This window comes from Panicum hallii, chromosome 3, assembly GCF_002211085.1.
Source record: "Panicum hallii strain FIL2 chromosome 3, PHallii_v3.1, whole genome shotgun sequence".
In the NCBI taxonomy this organism is placed as follows: domain Eukaryota; kingdom Viridiplantae; phylum Streptophyta; class Magnoliopsida; order Poales; family Poaceae; genus Panicum; species Panicum hallii.
Window position 1 is genome coordinate 3,986,539 of NC_038044.1, and position 18,286 is coordinate 4,004,824.

At 50.0% G+C, this 18,286-nt stretch overlaps 2 protein-coding genes across 6 annotated transcripts; one reads left to right on the forward strand and one right to left on the reverse strand.

The window, feature by feature from the left end:
• Nucleotides 1–5,709: 5,709 nt before the first annotated feature.
• Nucleotides 5,710–16,289, reverse strand: LOC112884187 (pentatricopeptide repeat-containing protein At2g22410, mitochondrial-like). Of its 5 annotated transcripts, none has more exons than XM_025949548.1 (6): nt 13,795–16,289; nt 13,593–13,692; nt 11,014–11,430; nt 7,236–7,390; nt 6,288–7,157; nt 5,710–6,082 (listed from the first exon to the last, which is right to left on the reverse strand). In XM_025949548.1, exon 1 carries the CDS (start codon nt 16,142–16,144, stop codon nt 14,180–14,182), a length of 1,965 nt encoding a protein of 654 aa, XP_025805333.1. In that variant the 5' UTR covers nt 16,145–16,289; the 3' UTR covers nt 5,710–6,082; nt 6,288–7,157; nt 7,236–7,390; nt 11,014–11,430; nt 13,593–13,692; nt 13,795–14,179. The 5 variants fall into 5 exon arrangements, with proteins under 5 accessions (XP_025805333.1, XP_025805334.1, XP_025805331.1 ...); XM_025949549.1 differs by having other exon boundaries at nt 6,288–6,404; nt 7,236–7,401; XM_025949546.1 differs by having other exon boundaries at nt 7,236–7,401.
• Nucleotides 9,922–11,734, forward strand: LOC112884188. Its single transcript, XM_025949551.1, has 2 exons — nt 9,922–10,390; nt 10,996–11,734. Exons 1-2 carry the CDS (start codon nt 10,088–10,090, stop codon nt 11,383–11,385), a joined length of 693 nt encoding a protein of 230 aa, XP_025805336.1. The 5' UTR covers nt 9,922–10,087; the 3' UTR covers nt 11,386–11,734.
• Nucleotides 16,290–18,286: the final 1,997 nt, after the last annotated feature.

An 18,286-nucleotide genomic window follows, 5' to 3' on the forward strand; every position in this document is an offset into this window, starting at 1 on the left:
AACAGTACACGTACTGCACATCTACGCATCAAGCCATCGCTTTTCCTTGGATCCGGGCGGCCACAACGCAAGAAGGCAAAGGAGCTTCGTTGTCTCGACGGATCTCCAATGACTTTTTCCGCCGACATTGACAGCTACCTCCCAACCTCCTCCCTATACTTGCTAACAAGATGCACACAACTTCAGTGCCCATCACCCTAGCCACTAGCCGCCGTACCAGTCCTACGGCCTGGCATTTTCCTCACGCCTTCTCTTTCCTTTCAAACCCTCCTTGGCTTCACTTGAAACACAAAGAAAGCAAAATATACGTACCTTTGAAAGGTACAAGATTCTGTTGCATACATTTTTTTCCCCATATTTTCAGCGGCGGAATCAGAAATTTTAAATAGGGGTCGACTAGACACCTTATACTATGCATGGGAAAATATATCAAAATATATATACGTAGATGTGGTAAAAGACCTCAAATTTTAGCCTAAATAATTTAAAGACTGAGCTCTTATTTTATATAATTTTAAGCTAAAAATATATAAAGACCATAATTCTTTACCACCCTTAATATACGTATCACCAATATTTTAGATAGGAAAAATACTTCACATAACCTATTTGCACTTCATAGACTACATATATAGCATACAAGTCATCTACTAACGTATTGCAAATTTGACCCATAACGTTAGTTTTATGGTTGGATATGACTAGTACTTAGCTACCAGCCTGGCTAGATGAGTATCGCATGCATCGTTCAATATGTATTGTTGAGTGTGTTAAGGATGATAGCTGCAGAAGTTAAATACAAAGTATCGTTGCATTAACGATGTTGAGCTTCCAACACCACCCCCCCGTCCCGTTCCGCTGTTGCATATTTCCATCCGTATAGCAGTTTATATTAGCTAAATCATCTTTGTTTGCTTGTCGGGTAAAAGGTTACTACTAGGAGAGATCCTTTTCTCTCTCCAGTACTCAGATGCGCACATACACGCACACCAAACTTTAGCTTGTTAGCTAGGAACATACCTGTGCATATACTAACCTTGTTCGGATTGAACATTCATGTTTTACGAGGATCTATGACAAAATTTCGTGCTCTCTTTCCGTACGTGACAATCATAGACATCTTGTGTTGGGCAGGCAAGCAAGCAAGGCAGGAAGAAGCAGCCGCGAGCGTTCCGCGACGAGTCCTGATCACCCGGCCGGCCTGCGGGGGTCATGAGTCCTGATCACCTGCGGCATGTCGTGTCGAACATGACACAGTTAGGCTAGACTTAATGACCTATATACGCGTGCACTTCATATTAATTCGGTCAATGCAAGAGAGTCGCTCCTCGCTGTCGTGTCTAAGTTAATGAATCATCACGGCGCTGCAACAAGTTGCCTTCCCTTGAAGAGGAAGGAGAAATGCCAAAGACTTTTTCGTTAAAGAAAAGGGAAAACAAAAGATGGAGACGCCCCAGTCATATATATAATTACTCCTAGTAAATGTGCTGTGTAGCCTGCGTGACAGGAGATTCTTGTCACTTGAGCGCCCTAAAGTCCTAGTATACTCGTAAAACTATTTAACTTTGGCACGAATGTAAAAATAGCTACTCGTAGATAGTATGCTGACAGCACAAGTTTTTTTTTCAAGAAAAAAAGAAAGATGACGAGATGGATCAAGCCCGTACCATCCACATGGATGATTGCATCGGCATCGGACAGCCCACTAGCTAACCGGATCAAGCCCACGAGGCCCATTGACCGGGAGATATCAGGCCAGCCATCAAACGAAGTCTGTTTCTTTGGTCGTCTCTCATATTTTTTTTACCCCCTTCTCGTCATTGTGCATTTCAGCATTTTGATTCAAGGTTTCGTTAAATCTAGTTGAACCAGTACAGTTAGAATAAAAAAAATTCAAAATTAAGAAAAAAATATCCACATCAGATCCCATTTTGTAAACTTATCAGAAATCTTGGTAAAGTTGAATCGAAGTGAACTTGATCAGTGCACTAAATTTCTTGCATCCATGGCAAAACGATCACCAGGTCCAGACCACCAGTCCTGCATCTCTAGCTAGAGGCCTAGCTAGCTAGGCGTGTGATCGATCGAGTGCGTGCTGGTTCAGTGTAGCAGCAGCAGCAGCAGGATCAGGTGAAATGAAGAAGAGGTCAAGTGTTACGGGGTGGTGGTAGGACGACGCATCTATGAACACTGACACGGCGGGCGAGATCGATCGAGTTCAATGTTGGCAGGCGGACGGGCAGGAAGGCAGCAGCGGATGAATTGAATTGCGTCAGGGCCGAGCTACTACGGCTTCTTCCCATCGGTTGAATGCGCGCACGTACTACTACACTGCTCTCGCTCGGCGCAATTTCTTGCTGATCGATCCGACCCATTATTCATCTATTTCAACGACCCCCTACACTACACCGATCAGCCACGTGCAATTTTGGTTTTTTTAGCATTTTTTTAAAGGATGTTGCAAGGTAAAAAAACCGAGGAGTAGAAAAAAAGCCCCCCGCGTCGTCTTCCGGGGCGGCTCGGGCGGCTTCCCCGTCGCGCTGCCCTACCCCGACACCGCCGCCGCCGCCGCCGCCGCCGAACTTCCGGCGAGCAGCTCCGGCGGCGGCGGGACCGTCGTCTTCTCACTCATTCCCCCTCGTTCCCCATCTCTCTCTCCATTCTTTCATCCCCTCCGATCTTCCTTCCTCCTCGCGCCCTGGATATGCCCGGCGGCCAGATCCGCTCTTGTAGAAGCCGGATCCGGGTGCTGATGGGTCAGGCCCATTCTCCATCGGCCATCCGGGCTGGTTCCGGCATTGGCCGCCTTCGGCCTCGGCGGCGGCGGGCGAGCCCATGGCCTGGCTGCGGTGGCCTCCTTTGGAGGCGGCCACGACAGCGGCGTGCGGCACAGCAACGCCCGAGTCTCGGCCGCTGCGTCGGTTGCCACGATGGCGGCGCCCACAGCCATGGTAGCCGCAGCGGCGGCGTGCGGCACGGAGGCGCTCGGCTCGATCACTGCGATGGCGGCCGCGGCGGTGGCGCACACAGCCCGGGAGCAACGGCACATGTGGCGGCAGCGCGCGCGACGCCCGTGTTGTGCACAATGGCGCCAGGTGGCGACAGGGACACCCGCTTTGGTCACCTGCACCACTCTTGCCGGCCGCGATCAGGACTGCTACCGTTCCTCCGGGGCTTGGCCGAGGTGCTGGCGAAAGCTTGGACGGCGACGTCTGACGCCGCTCCCTCGTTGGAGGCATCCTTTTGCACCTCTCCACCCCGTGCTAGATGTTGCGGGTGAAAACCCAACCCATCTTGGGCTGGCGTCGGCGGCGCCTTCGGTGACGTGACCGTTTTGAAGGCGATGCCAGGCTAATCCGGATGGCGGCACGACAGGGTGTGCTACCTCGTCTCTTCCTTTCTTCCTCCTATAAATAAGAAAAATGTTGCTTGTGTTCGTGCGGCTCGCGTCGAGGACCCAATCCGACCGGGCAGGGTGTGCAAAGGCTCTGGTCGACGACCAATCCGATCGGGCAGAGTGAGTTGAGGTCTGGGTCGATGTCCCAATCCGATCTAGGCAGCGGGGATGTGCCATGTCTCTGGAGGCTTTCTGTCCGCGCAGGTGGTGTAGCGGAGATTACAGCGGTGGCACAACGAAGGTGAGGTTTTGGAGTGGCTCGGTGGTACTATATCATCCTTGACGGCGAAGCAAGCCCGGATCCTTGGAGAGTCTAGTGGCGGGAGTGGCGAGGCCCTTGTGCGCTTTAAGGTGGTGTCGAGGAGTGGTGTGCGGCGGTGGATGTGGCGAGACCCTCACGCGTTTGAGTTAAGGTCTGGGTCGATGTCCCAATCCAACTTGGGCGAGGAGTTGTCTCGGAGTTCCAGGATCCAACGCGGTGTTTCGGATGTTTGGTGTGCATGATGCGGCAGCGGCACTTCGGCGAGGGGTCCTGCATGGCGGTGGCTCTTTCGGTGTGGTGCGGTGGGCTCCTCTACTGACTTCTGCCAACGTACCGCCAGAGTTGGGAGATCGGCAATCGTGTGCGTGATGTGAAGACGATGACGTCATGATGGAGGAGTCGTGGTGGCTACTTGGTTTGCAGCGGACTGCAGCGGCCAGTTCTGCATGGCAGCGGCTGATTGGCGTGGAACATCGTCGGGGACGACGACACTCGCGAGGTGGGCTGTTTGTCGGCTTCTTCTTGGGTAGTGGTGGCACGGCGTGGTAGTTTGTTTTGTATGGAGTCGAGTTGAGTTGCGCAACCGTATTGATGTCTCAATCTAACCGGTTGTTGTTTGAGACGAGTTCGAGAGGAGTTGTGCGGCCATGTTGGCCGGTGGTGGTGTCGTTGTTGTTTGTTGTGGTGGCAAGTCTGGATGTTGTTTCTTCTTTTTAATAAAATCGGCGGCACTCCTACCTAGTTCGTTAAAAAAAAGGGTACAAGAACCAAGGTCTAAGGTAAATCATGGCAATTCCACCTGAAATATGTCCAAGATGGAATCAAATGCCAAATAAAGGCCAAGAGGCTAGCTAGCTAGGTCGTTGACTTTGTGTTCACTTGTTCATCAGCAGTCCAGCTAGGGTGACGCTACTGACGTATACACGTACGTACACCCGGCTTGTACGGCAAGACCACTACATACCGAAGCTACTCCTGACATATACGTACCTAGCTTCTCCTCCTAGAAGAAAAAAAAAGGGCTCCTGAATCCTGAGTTCCTGACCAATCTCAGGACTGGAGCCAGATACGTATCAATGCACCAAGGGCATGACCTCACATCTCAGACGACCATCACGGGGCTGCCGTCCATGACACTATAAATAAGCTCACAGGAGGATCTTTGGACAGGTTGGGCAGATTAAATGTTCATCGATCTTTACATGCAATCCAGCCGAGAGCAGCACAAGTATAGTTCACAGCACATCAATTCCTGCAGTACATGTTTTTATTTTATTTTTTTGACTGGGTACGGTAGTAAATTGCAGGAACTGATGAAAAGGTGTACATTGGATTGATTGCCATCTATCTCCATCTGAATTTGTACCTATGAATTTAATTAGTCGTTTAGCGTAAACTGAGATAAAGAAAACTCTTTTCTGTTGAACCCTGTTTTTTTTTTTACATCATGCATGTTGGCCTTTCAAACTCTGTACTTTTGGATAGATTAGTTGAAAGCAAGTTCTTTTCGAGCCACAGGAGGAAAAAAGAACAGTTCCAAAGTTAGCAAAGAATCATGTAAATAAGCAGATCTAATGAAACAATTAGTTGCCGATGCTAGCAGATCTAATAAAATCTATGCAGATCGAAATTTATTGGGAGAGGTCAGAGTCATGGGATCTTGGGTTAACTGCGGCATCTGGTATGACCCTAATCATAAATTCATAATGCGTAGGACGGTACGCAATACCAGACCCGACGTGATCAGCGTTATCATCAACTAACTGTTCCAATCCCCGACACGTCTCTTTGATACTCACTGTATTCAAGCGCTGTGCAGGCCTTATTATGAGAAAGAATATCGATCAATGCATGATTGCAGTCCATGGATCGACACTACTGACCCTGATCAAAGACCAGTGCACAACGAAAGGAGAAGCAAAAGACGGGTGTCGGCAGTCGTCGTCACAAATTAACTGTCTTGATGACCATTGAACGCCAGCATGCGGAGACTATCCTCCACGTTCCTGTTGATTTGACATTTGAGTGATCTTTCCAACAGCAACGAAAGGGCACCAAGGAAACAAGTGCAAAAGATGGTACAAAAAGGTCCAGTGTATTCTGGAAAGTGTTTTCTTGATGGCCTTGCAGTCCAACACCGACAGCAAGTACAATATGAAGATTAGACTAGAGGCTCATCAAGATTATAGAAGGAGAAATAATGCTACAAATTGAGAAAAAACAACAACTCATGATGCGTTCACGTTTCAACAGTCTCAAATGGTGCTCGGCGACCACTAGAGTGCAGGATGATCAAGTTCCCCCTGTACTTGCACCGACCGCTCGGAGTGACGGGTCATGCAACCAATCTCCAGCAGTAGATCAGCACACACCCTAGTGCCTCCTAGTGTGCCATAGCCATAGGGAGGTGACCATAACCGACACTGCGAATCAAAAAATTAATCTGTCATAGTGTCCGGCGGCTTCACAATATATAAGTCTAAAATCTCATTATTATACTTATAAAACATGGAAAATACTATTATTATGTACCTAATAAGAAGTTAACATTATACTATCACAATGCATGATTATTACACCAAAAAAAGATTCATTATCTTATCATAACAGTGAGTTATCACTACATACCTGGGAGAGAGAAAAAAGAAAGCAGCGGGAGCTCTCGATCAATTCTTGTCGCAGTCCCAGATGAAGAACTCCTCGTGGCACCACAGGAGCAACAGGACCCAGCCGGATCGACACCCCCTGAATCCACGGCAGGCAGAGAAGGTTCGTCGTCAGAGGAGCCACATGCGCGGGCGTCCTGTCAACGCGAGGTCGCTGGCGTCACTTTAAGACCAAGTACCCCCCCTCTCCACCAGTCCGTCCATTCACCCCATTCATTGCCCCGCCGGAATGGGGGTCCGGCGCTCCACCAACATCGGCAGGCTCTTTGAATTGCGCAGCAAACACGCTCGTACTCCTCGTCAGGCATCCATCGCACACGGGGGCTCACTCATCAGGGACCATGCATGCATGAGAGCTTCGGATCGGAGCTTGCAACCAACTCGAGCGTCTTTGGATCGTCGATGTGCTCGGGATCAGATCGCCAGGCGGCCTGCATGGAAAAATCATGCGCCGGGAAAATAGATTGTGTTGTGCTGGTGATAAGGACGCCAGCAGCTTGGTTTCTGGTCGTGGAGTTGCTGTCTTGACTCTTGAACAAGGATATATAGATGCGCGAAGCTCCTGCGTGTCCCGTGGACGATGGTGTGTGTGGTGTCACTGGCAGGTTGGGTAAGCTGTAACACGATGGTCCGAGATTAGGATGAACCCCTTGGAAACAGGGGCGGATTTAAGGGGGGCTAGGGGGGATTAAACCCCCTACTTCTCCAGAGTCAATGGATATCCCCCTAAGCTCTTCCTCTATTTTTTGGGAACAAAGATTGAAGAAGAAGAGGGGAGGAAGAAGAAGAGAAGGGAGATGAGCCCCTCCTCACTTGGCTGTTGGATTCGCCGCTGCTTGGAAATGGAGATGACATGTCAACTGTCAAGGAAATTTAACTGGCCAGCCGTTTAAATGATCTCTGGACATACCTTCAGAGATTTATGTGTTGCAGAGCCCATGTCTCGTGGTCACTTCAGAGGCATGGTTAATATGCTAATAACTGATGCAGAGCAAGCCAACTGCCCAGACAGAATTTATGAGTACGCGCCTTGACCAGGAGATGGGTTCATCAACAATTTAGACCCTGAAATAAATCTGTAAGGATATTCAGCAGGGAAGAACAATACATATACCAGTGAATGCTACGCGTATAGGTTCAGAAACTCTGCTCCCATTAAAATGTTCATCAAATATCAACCCATACTAGCAGATGTCACAGACATGTGAATGGTTTCTGTTTTTCAAAGGCCAAAATTGTTACTACTTATTACGCCTATATATGATCATCTTACTACCTGCCTCATGAATGTAGCACATATTGTAGTATTTAGAAAGTCACCATTTAGCTAGATGACTCTGCAATTATTTTGTTGCCTACTAGAAATGATAATGTTATATAATGCGTATCTAATTCTTATCCATAGAAGAGAAAACAAAACAATCATAAACATCAGCACCTAACTAAATGCCCATCTCAGTATGGTCTCCAAAGTGAAAATGTACATGCAGGTAGGTACAGAGGTCTGGATATTAGAAGTAAGGCATGCCTATATAGAAGTAGTGGGTCCAGCACTCCTCGAAGGGAAGGGAGAACCTCCATGGAAGCTAATCAATTTGTTTCACAAGGCCTCTAATAAGCAACAGCTAACATTAACAAAAACCCACGAACAATTGAAAACCAAGAAGAAGCTGCGCAAATTGAAGGGACCAGCAGAGGACGACAACTCATGAGCAATACTCACGTGCCGCGCATTGATTCTTAATCACAGCAATCATGTCTAAATTGATTGCGAAACGTTAAGCGCGCCATCACAGGGGTAGGCCATGAAAGAACCCATGTTAGCTAGCTGGTCCTCGATCGCATCTCTCATCAAAACACTTTGATCGCACGCACTTAACTTATTACCCTAATAAACCTGAAGTATTTACTCCTGTGTAACAGACGACGGAAGAAGAACAGACAGGGTCAAATCAAATGAAGAGGACGGAGGGGCGTCAGGAAGAAGGGGAATTAATAGGGAAAGATGGAGCTTGAATGGATTCATGCACGCCCCCAACAACCATGGAGAGGCGCCGTTATTTATTGCTGCGGTTGGCACTGGTGTGCAGGGAGGAGGAGGAGGAGGAGGAGAAGGCCCAACAAGCCCTATTTATTCCCCTCCTCGCCCTATTTACTGCGCGCGGGGCGGGGGGGGGGGGGCGCTTTCTTGTTGCTCATGAAGATTGAAGAAGAAATGGAGCTCTCAGCTCAGCTGGGTGGTGGAAACGGATGAATAAAATAGAAGGCATGAATGCGCACCCACAAGCACAAGGAAGCAGTTCATGATTACGGCGGAGTTAATGGCGTAGGTATGCAAGTATGATGGTGGTCAGAGGGTACAAGGATGGCCGATTTAATATGACACGGCGGACGGTACGCTCTGCCAAGTGCATGCCTTGTGGGTTTCCTTCACTCTCCTCCAGTGGAGTGTCTGTGTGTGTGGCTTCCATGCATGCCTCCTCCATGGCCATGGCCGGCCATGAATCTATGGAGCAGCTGCTGGTTGCATCAACTCCTATACTATCTTGTACAAGATCACACGCATCGCCATCACTTTACTACACCCCGGCCGGCCTGACATGCAGCTCTGCTGTTGGATTGTTAGTGTACACTATCAGCAGCAGCGGCAGGGAGGGAGGAGGGAGGAGCAATAGGTGGTGGATGGCCTTGGAAGCACTGCAGCTAGCTCCAACCGTTGGACGTGCATCACCAGTTTCTGGTTTCCCCATTGGACGGGAGCTGGCCGCCGCCTAGCTGCGTACGTGCACTAATCCGTGCACTGTTGTTTCCTAGCGGCCTCGCCTCACACAGACTGTGGGTTGTTGCATTCTGTGTCGTGTGGTCTGAACGGCGAGTTGGCGGCAGCAGATACCAATACCATTGTGTGGGTGTGGGTGTTGCAAGCAGATGGATATATAGCAATGACATGTGCCTTCCAAGTGGTATGTTCATCTGAATTCGTTCAAGATCAAGGTAACGATCTCTTTTCGATCATCAGTCGATCTGCAAGAAGGTCCCGCTGCTACATACCCTCCCTCCCCTTAACTCCGGTTCAACCCCCTGCACTGACTGCCGAACCGGCTGGGTCAGTTACACCTCCCTGCCCAACTTCTGAACAGGCGAACCACCAACATCACCTCAAGTTACAGCAGCTGCTGCTGTTGCCCCCAGGCCAGGCCAGGCCAGCCCAGGCAGCAGCTGCTGCTGCCGATCCTCTTCAAATCCTACCGGCCAGCCTACACCGCAGCGGCCGGCTTCTCTTACAAGGCAAGCAACGCGAGGCCATGGCACGGCTAGATTGTGTGGCTGCTCTCCTGGGCTGGGCTGCGCTGCGGCGTTATGACGTGTACAGTCGTCCGGGCATGTAGAGCAAGGCAAGGCCCTCCTTATTAAATGGGGGAGGGGAGGTGGTGGAGAGATTTGCGTCATTTAAGGTCACTCTAGCTCTACTTGTCACCTTCAATGCCCGGCCGGCCTGCCCTCCCCTCCCCTCACGTTAATGCGGGCTGGGTTGGATGAAGGCCATTCAAGAACCCCTCCCGCCCTTCTTTAGTGCCCACGCCCTCCCCTGCATGAGCTCCGTCAGCTGAGCATGACCCCATCAATCAAAACCACCAGGCAGCAGCAGCGGCTCCCTCCCTAGGCTCACTCGTTCCTCCTCCGATCCTCCCCTTGCTCTTCCTGGAGCCGCGTATAAATAGAGCGGCGTGGTGGCGCTGCCATCGGCCAGCAGCCACGATCATGACCACCGAGTTCCTCCGGGTGAAGAAATTCCACCACCAGCAGGAAACCGAGAGCCCCCTGAGCCTGAGGAAGAGGATGGAGCTGCAGCCGGAGCTGTCGCTCGCCCCGGCGTGGCCGGCCTTCGCCCCCGCTCCGGCCGCCCGGAGCTCGTCGTCCGAGTCCGACGGCACCTCCAGGAAGAAGAGGAAGCACCACGCCGCCGGCACCGGCTGGGAGGAGCCCCAGCAGCCGCCAGCGAGCCTGGAGCTGCAGCTAAACGACCCGCTGCCCCTCGATTGGGAGCAGTGCCTCGACCTCCAAGTGAGTGATCGCTAGAACTCCCCCTCTCTACGGCAGCCATGTTTTTTTTCCCTCCAGTTGCATCGCATACCATGCTAGCTCTGTCGTTCTATCCATAGTCCATGTTTCCCCAGTATATAGCTAAATAAAAAACTACTGTGATCTCTCTCTAACATGCCGATGCCGGCGGCACGTGTCGGTGCCCAAAGCTAAACCGTAACAGTCTAGCAATATAATTGGTATAGCGCTAGTGCGCGCTACTACTCCTACTCCTATTCCTAGAAGAAGTGTCCTGCCGCCGACGTGGCGTGTGCGTGAAAACCGACGCGACGTCGAGCTGAGGGGGGCAACTAGCTAGGCAACAACTGCACCCACATGGCCAATGGCGGCGACGCATGCAACGTGCGTGCCCCTGTGGCAGCTATAGCTGCCACTACCATTTCTGAAACCCGCGAGATCATGGTCCAAAAAGATGAATGAATGGATTGAATGGATGGATGCATGCATGAATGAATGAATGAATGAATATGGGGCTGCCATGATTGCCTCATCATTGCATACTTGTATGCCTTTTGATGCTAGCAGCTTCGTACGATTGTGAATTTTCTTTCTTTTTGGGCATGCAGTCGGGGCGGATGTATTACCTCAACAGGAAGACGCTGAGGAAGAGCTGGGTCAGGCCGCGGGAGCAGAGCGTGAACCTCGACCTCAACATCTCCGCGGCCGCCATCGTCGACACCGGCGCCGGCGTCATCGCCGCTCCCGACGAGGACGCCGAGCGTACCAGGAGGCCCGCCGCCGGCGCCGTTAGCTCCGGAGGCAACAACATGGTGGCCGTGCCGTGCGCCAACTGCCACCTCCTCGTCATGCTCTGCAAGTCCTCCCCCTCCTGCCCCAACTGCAAGTTCGTGCAGCCACTGGCGCCAGCCACGCCGCGGGCGGCGCCGGCGCGGCCGGCGCACCGGAGGCTCGACGCCGCCATCAAGCCGCTGGAGACCCTGAGCCTCCTCCACTAGGCGCGCCGACGCCACCGCCAGCAGATGATCGTAGAAAGCAAAACCCTAGTAGAGTAGCACTGGTGCAATGGGTTAGTACCAGCTGGGGCATGACTGGCTAATATAAGCAGCATGCTAATCATGTTAAGCATAAAACGATGAGATGCCAGTTGCAAGTAAAACCCATGTAAATGCGCCGAGCAGTCAGTCAATTACTAGTAATGGCGACAGATCGATGTGGTAGCAGCTCGCTAGCTAGAGACTGGATGTGTTCATTCATATACACGCGTACGTCAGTCACAGTCAGTACACACTGTTAGCTGCTGCACTGCTGCTGCAACAGCAAGCTTCAATGAAACTGAGGCGGCAATCAGACAGTGAATGTGTCGTCCTTTTGCACGCCTTGCGCTTCCTCACCAATCCCCATTGAAGAAGGCTGGTGGCCTTGACTGCCAGTGCCGCTCGAGAGCTAGCGTAAAACTGTTGGGAGGAGGCGGTAGATTTTGGGCGCGCGCGTGGTATGAATGCCGCACCTACTGGATAGATCCGTGGTCGAGCAAATGAGCACGCGCGTACGTACGTTCTATTCCCTTTCCCCTGTCTCCTATGCCCGAAACAGATGGGGTTAGGTGCTGGCTGGAGTGAATAAGCGCCTGAGTGGTGCTACAGGTGCCTGAGTGCTGGTGGTCACAAGAAGGGATCAGGGATCCTAGGATCATGGCCATGGATGCAAGTGCAAGGTGTAAAGCAAAGCTAGCTACTGCTGCTGAGCACCACTCACTACTACAACCGCCAGCAGCCAGCAGGAAGTGCAGAAAGAAACAACTCCCCATGCTGATCTCCTACTGCCTGGTGACACTGCAAATGCATGGCAATGTGTGCAATGCAACCAGGGTCTTTTTATCTTCTTCTGAATTGAGTTTGTTCCTGTAATTTTGTACCTAGAATTTTGCATGAGTGTAGACCGTGCCTTCATTTGCCTACAAGTTTTCAAGAATTTCTGAAAAACTGCACACTTGATTTGTCCTAACCTGCATCATTTTAACTTTATTTGTGGTCCCTTACACAACAGAAGACAAATAGTGACAACAGCGAGCATGTCCGAGTTGAACTGACCACAGTGACATGTAATTGCACCCATGGGCTGTCGAAATACTATGGCAAACAGTGGCATGTGGCGCCACGGTGTGCCCGGTGGATATGTATGAATCACCGCAAAGGTGGCATTCAATTAGGTTGGCGTTTATGCCATATTAGGCTGCCGGTCGCCACGAAAGTTAGGTGGTTTCTCAGTTGCCCATCTTTGATGAATTTGGATAGGCCTTCAAGTGGTAGTACAATCTTATAGTACAGTAGGTATTATAGCACGCAGAGCGAACAGCTTATTAGTTATGCATTTATTGCTGGAATGAACGAGCTTACCCTACCATAACCAACTATACCGCAATAGGATTACACAATTGATCATGCATCTAATGGTCAAAGTCTCAGAGAAGATGGAGGCATGACGCTGATGCATGCTTAGACACATGGTCAGCATCAATCAGTCAGCACAGTACCGTGAGTCTAATTCTGCGGTCTACACGACAGTCAGGTGCCGGCGACGTAAGATGAGTTAAGCCACAAGCAAAACACAGCTCTGGTTTCTAGATTTACCAAAGGATTATTTGGGTTTGTTTTGTGATCCTATGACTCTAGATTTGCCATGTTGCATGTATTGTTTAGATGGGCACAAAACAGATAAGTTCAGATGAGCATATCTTGGACTAGGACCAGAGCTAATTGACTGGTAATCTCATACTTTCCATACGCCTCAGGGAGTATAGAAGATATTACATGACTCCATTAGAGCTTGTAGTTTTTTAAGGCGACAAGGCGTGCCTTCTAGACATAAACACACCCTATGTTTTTCTACTCCAGTGGTAACTAGAATTTCCATATGTCCCAGGGAGTATAGAAGATATTACATGACTCCATTAGAGCTGGTAGTTTTTTAAGGCGACAAGGCGTGCCTTCTAGACATAAACACACCCTATGTTTTTCTACTCCAGTGGTAACTAGAATATGCACTTCAGAATTCCAGTGGATGCATTTTGCTGCATATTTTTGATAAATTTCAAAAAGTGGACATATGGTACCATACTACCACCATTTGTATGACTTCACAGATTAATTTAACAGAAGAAACTCTGATTTTCCTCCAAAAAAAAAACTCTGATGCATCTAACCTGAATCATATATACGAAGGCATTCTGCTGATGCGGCAACTAGGACATCTGAAAGGGAGAAACTCCACCTAAGAAAAGCTCCATAGCATGCGATTCACACCTATAGCCAAATCGTAACATAACTAAATCATATACATGACAAAAACATATTAATTAAAATGATATAGATATAAACATAAAATGAAGCCACGAGAGGACTTACACAGTTAGTTGATGAGAAAGAACAGTCAGATTTCAGTTGAGTTCATTAGAAGCACACAATCTGTTCCACATGCCACACATTTGACTGAAATCCGGATTTTTGTGTAACAGTAACAGTGATTGTTCATCAGATATGGACTACTCTGCTGTCTCAACCCGTATACTCTGCTTCTTTTAAAGCTTTAACAGTATGAACTCATCTGACTTTCAGGCCACTATGCATGAACCGAGTGCAAAACAGTACAATGTCAAAGAAAATATGTTCATTGGTAAGCTGATCATTAAATTATATAAAATCCTGTCTGCTTCTACCTTCTCCTTTTCTTTCTACAGTCAAAACCAATTACGAGGTGAATGAACATGGGAGCAAAGTCTCAGCAGACACATCAAGCAGGAGGAATATAACCCTCTGTTTTTAAATGAATGTAGATATTCTTCAGTGCAGCATATATATCTTCTGAGTGGACATGTGAAACATCTGCTGCCAGAAACTCATGAAACTTTCCATCCACTTCGATAGAACTACATCCGGGATTCTTCTTTACGCCTCTATCTCTCATCACTGTCCTCAGCATCTTCACCTGGTCCCATTTGCTTTTACTTGCATATATTTGGCTCATAAGTACATAGATTCCACTGTCAGAAGAATCTAGCTTAGCAAGCTTAGCTGCAGCACATTCACCAATCTCAACTTTACCATGCATTCTGCATGCGTTTAAAAGAGCACCCCAACCAGCCACATCAGCTCCAATTGGCATACTTGTTGCAATTTCAAATGCCTCTTCTACAAGCCCAACTTTACCCAAAAGATCAATCATGCAAGCATAATGTTCAGCCCTGGGTTCAATCCCATAAACCGCCTTCATTTCTTTGAAATGGCGCTGCCCTTCAGAAACTAAACCACTATGACTGCACGCAGAAAGTACCCCAATATATGTGATCTCATCAGGCAAAATACCAGTTTCTTTCAACTGCTGAAAGAGATGAAGAGCTTCTTCAGACTGACCATGAAAGGCATGGGCTATGATCACCGAGTTCCAACTTACTAAATTTCTCTCTTCCATGCCGTCAAATAATCTTGATGCTGCACCCACATCTCCGCATTTTGCAAACATATCGATGAATGCATTGCCTAGATTCACTGTAAGCCTAACCTTATGAGTGGCAATGTAAGTCTGATATAGCCAACTACCAAGATCCAAGCAACCCAACTGAGCACATGCCGACAAAACACTCACAAGAGTGGCATCAATCGGCTCCATTCCTGCTGCAATCATGTCGTTGAACATCCTGATGGCTTCGTCCGGTTGATTTGCCTGCGAGTAAGCTGCAATCATGCAACTCCAAGAAACCGTGTTCCTCCTAGGCATTTCCTCGAACAGCTGCACCGCACTCTCCAAATCACCACACTTGGCATAGGCACTGACCATGCTCGTCCAAGTGTACACATCCTTGTCCGCCATTCTGTCGAAAACTTCCTTCGCAGAGGCCAAACACCCACACTTCCCAAACATATCAACCAGCGCATTGTCCAAGTTAACGCTCGTGCCAACACCACTCTCAGCAACACAACGATGCACCGTCCTCCCCAGACCCAGTAGCCCCATCTGCGCAACTGCCGAGGCTGCGGCGACCAGTGTCACCCTGTTCGGCCACATGCCCTCCGATACCACCATCCTGCAGAACACCCGCCACGCCTCGTCGGGCAGCCCAGCGCGCGCGTGTCCGTCAATCAGCGTCGTCCACGAGACGACGTCCCGGTCGGGCATTTCGTTGAACACCTTCCGCGCGTCACGAAATGACATGCTGCTGGCGTACAGGTGCACGAGCGCGTTCCCCACGAGCACGCTCTGGCAGAGGAACCCTCGCTTCAGGGCGACGCAGTGGACGGCCTCACCGGGGGACGAGGCGGCGGAGGAGGAGCAGGCTGCTTTGATGGCGAAGACAAAAGTGCGCGCGTCGGCGGGGAGGCAGTCGCAAAGCACGCGGCGGAAGAGGGCGAACGCGCGGGCAGGGAGGCCGGCGCGGAGGAAGCCGCGCATCATGGTGGCGAGCATGTAGGCATTGGGGCCCTCGGCGCACTGGGCGAGGACGGCGGCGGCGTGGGCGGGGCGCGGCGGGTCGGAGAGCGCGCAGAAGGCGAGGAGGCGGGAGGCGGGGAAGCGGTGCGCGGCGAGACCGGAAACGATGAGCAGCGCCTGGAGCTGGAGGAGGCGGCGGAAGGACGCGCAGCGCTCGAGGAGGGAGAGCAGCGGATGGGTCACCACCAGGTTGCGGTTCGTGTTCCACGCCGGGCGCGGGGGAGACACCGTCGCCGCGGGGGCGGGGAAGGGCCGCGGTGGCGGCGGCATCCTCGTTGGAGCGTCAAGCCCCCGCGCGCGCCAAGATTTGATTGGGCGTGCGGTTACTAAACCCCCCGACCCGTTCGTTCAGTTCAGCCGTTCGGGACCCGACGGAGCGGAACGCGAGAAGCACGATGGCTGGGCTACCGGAGATCTCCGGCGGCAGCGCGACGTACCCCGCCAGACGGCTGCCATATCGCCGGCGCAGAATATGTACAAAAGCACCCCCGCGAATTTACAAATACGTCCCTGATTTGGATCACGATTAGTAATTGCGATCCGAATATTTATATTTAGACCCCTACAATTTAAAAAATGCCTCCTGAATTGGATCGCGGTTAATAGTCTCGATCCATTTATTTGCATATAGCACCCGGTATTTTACAAATTGACCCCTGGTTTGGATCGCGACGATTATTTGCACCAATACACCTGATTCGGATATGCATATGCTCGTCCTCCCATCCGTCCGCCGGCCGTCCGCCGTCGCCGTCGCCATGCTCCCGACTGCCAGCCCCGTAGGAAGGGCGACACCGCATCGTACTAAAAAATCCCCCGCTCAAGTACCAGCACTCATCCTCTCCCGTAGCTGGGCGCCACCGTTCGTCGAGGTTGGGCGCGGCAGCTTGGCCTTGGTCTCCTCCCGATCGACCTCATCAGCGCCAGGCGATGGCACTGGCGGCGGTATCTGCGGCCGTGGTACCACGTGCTAGTTATCTTTCCGGGTGCCGCGATGCGTTTCTTCACCGGCGTGTGCGGTCGGCGCCCCGTTCACTGCCGAGCAGATGATCCTTCCTGTGCAGTCTGGAGGATCACAGGATGCCGCAGCGATGAATCTGCATTGCAACTAGCAGGCCATTTCGTAGCTTCCAAAGGATTTCGTAGCAGACGTGTCTAAGAGACATAATTTAGCATCATTATACCTGTTGCAAAAGGGGGCATCATTTCAATTCAGATGACTAGTTTGCCATTTCACACATCAGGGACACACAACCAAAGCATTCCACAAGTTCAGGGATCTCTTTTCTACTGAATTATTTCCAAAATGTTGGCCAAGCATTCAGAGAAGCCTGTATCACTTCCTAGGATAAACTATCTCAGTAGAAATCCTGCAGTACAGTATTCCTGAAAATCTCAGCAACAAAACTCAAACACCAGATCTTTCTGTTGTCGCTACCACTAGACTATTCCACTAATCTGGGTTCTACTCTCAACCCATAAAGTAGACCATTTCTCCTGACATACACCGGCAATGCTGCCAACCGGTCATTTTCCTTGGCTTTGGGGTTCAGCTAGCCCAACTGGTTGTCGGTGTCTTCGCCATCATCGTCCTCGGCAACTGCAAGCTTGTCGATCAGCATCTCCATAGTCTTAATGTACCTCAACATGTAATGGTCTCTGATCATGGATCTGGCCACCACCCGAATCTTGCTGTACATGCTGCGAGGCTTCTGATAGATGACAACCTGCAAGAACTGAACAGGAACGCACATTTCAAACGGCCCATATAGATCCTGACAACACCATTGTTTTACTTTTAGCCTCTAACATACATATTTAGCTTTAAAGTAGAAACTTAATTATCACAATTTGGTTTTTAAAAAAATTATCACGATTCGGCTTCCACTCACTACTATATATTGACATGAAAATCGATCATACACCTACATAAGAAGCGCATGCTTTGCACACTGGACTGTTCATTATATTGAACTATTATTGTGATTACCATGATATCCTAAATTGCGAGTTGTGCGCAGATGGTGAGCATTTAACTGATTTTTCTTTCTGCGAATCTGCTCCTCGATCTGAGTGTTCCCCTTTACTACCATCACCAGGATCCTCAACGTTGCAGGCTCCCAGTAGCTGAATCACTAGACTCTAAAACTCTGAATCCACATGGAGCATTCTGAACAAACTCTGAATATTGTTCTCAACCATTGTTCAGAGTGTCAGATAATCCACGTCAGTCTCCTTGGTTAGCTTGGTACCTTTCCCAAGTAAATCCCAATAAAGACGCAGCAGGACAGACCAAATCGGCAGCAAACCAAGATGTGAGAAACAACCATCTTGTTTTATTCGCTATGCGTGCCACGTTGCGCGTTGATCTTTAACTCTTGAGGTATCAGCCATGGCCCAGCCTGGAGATTC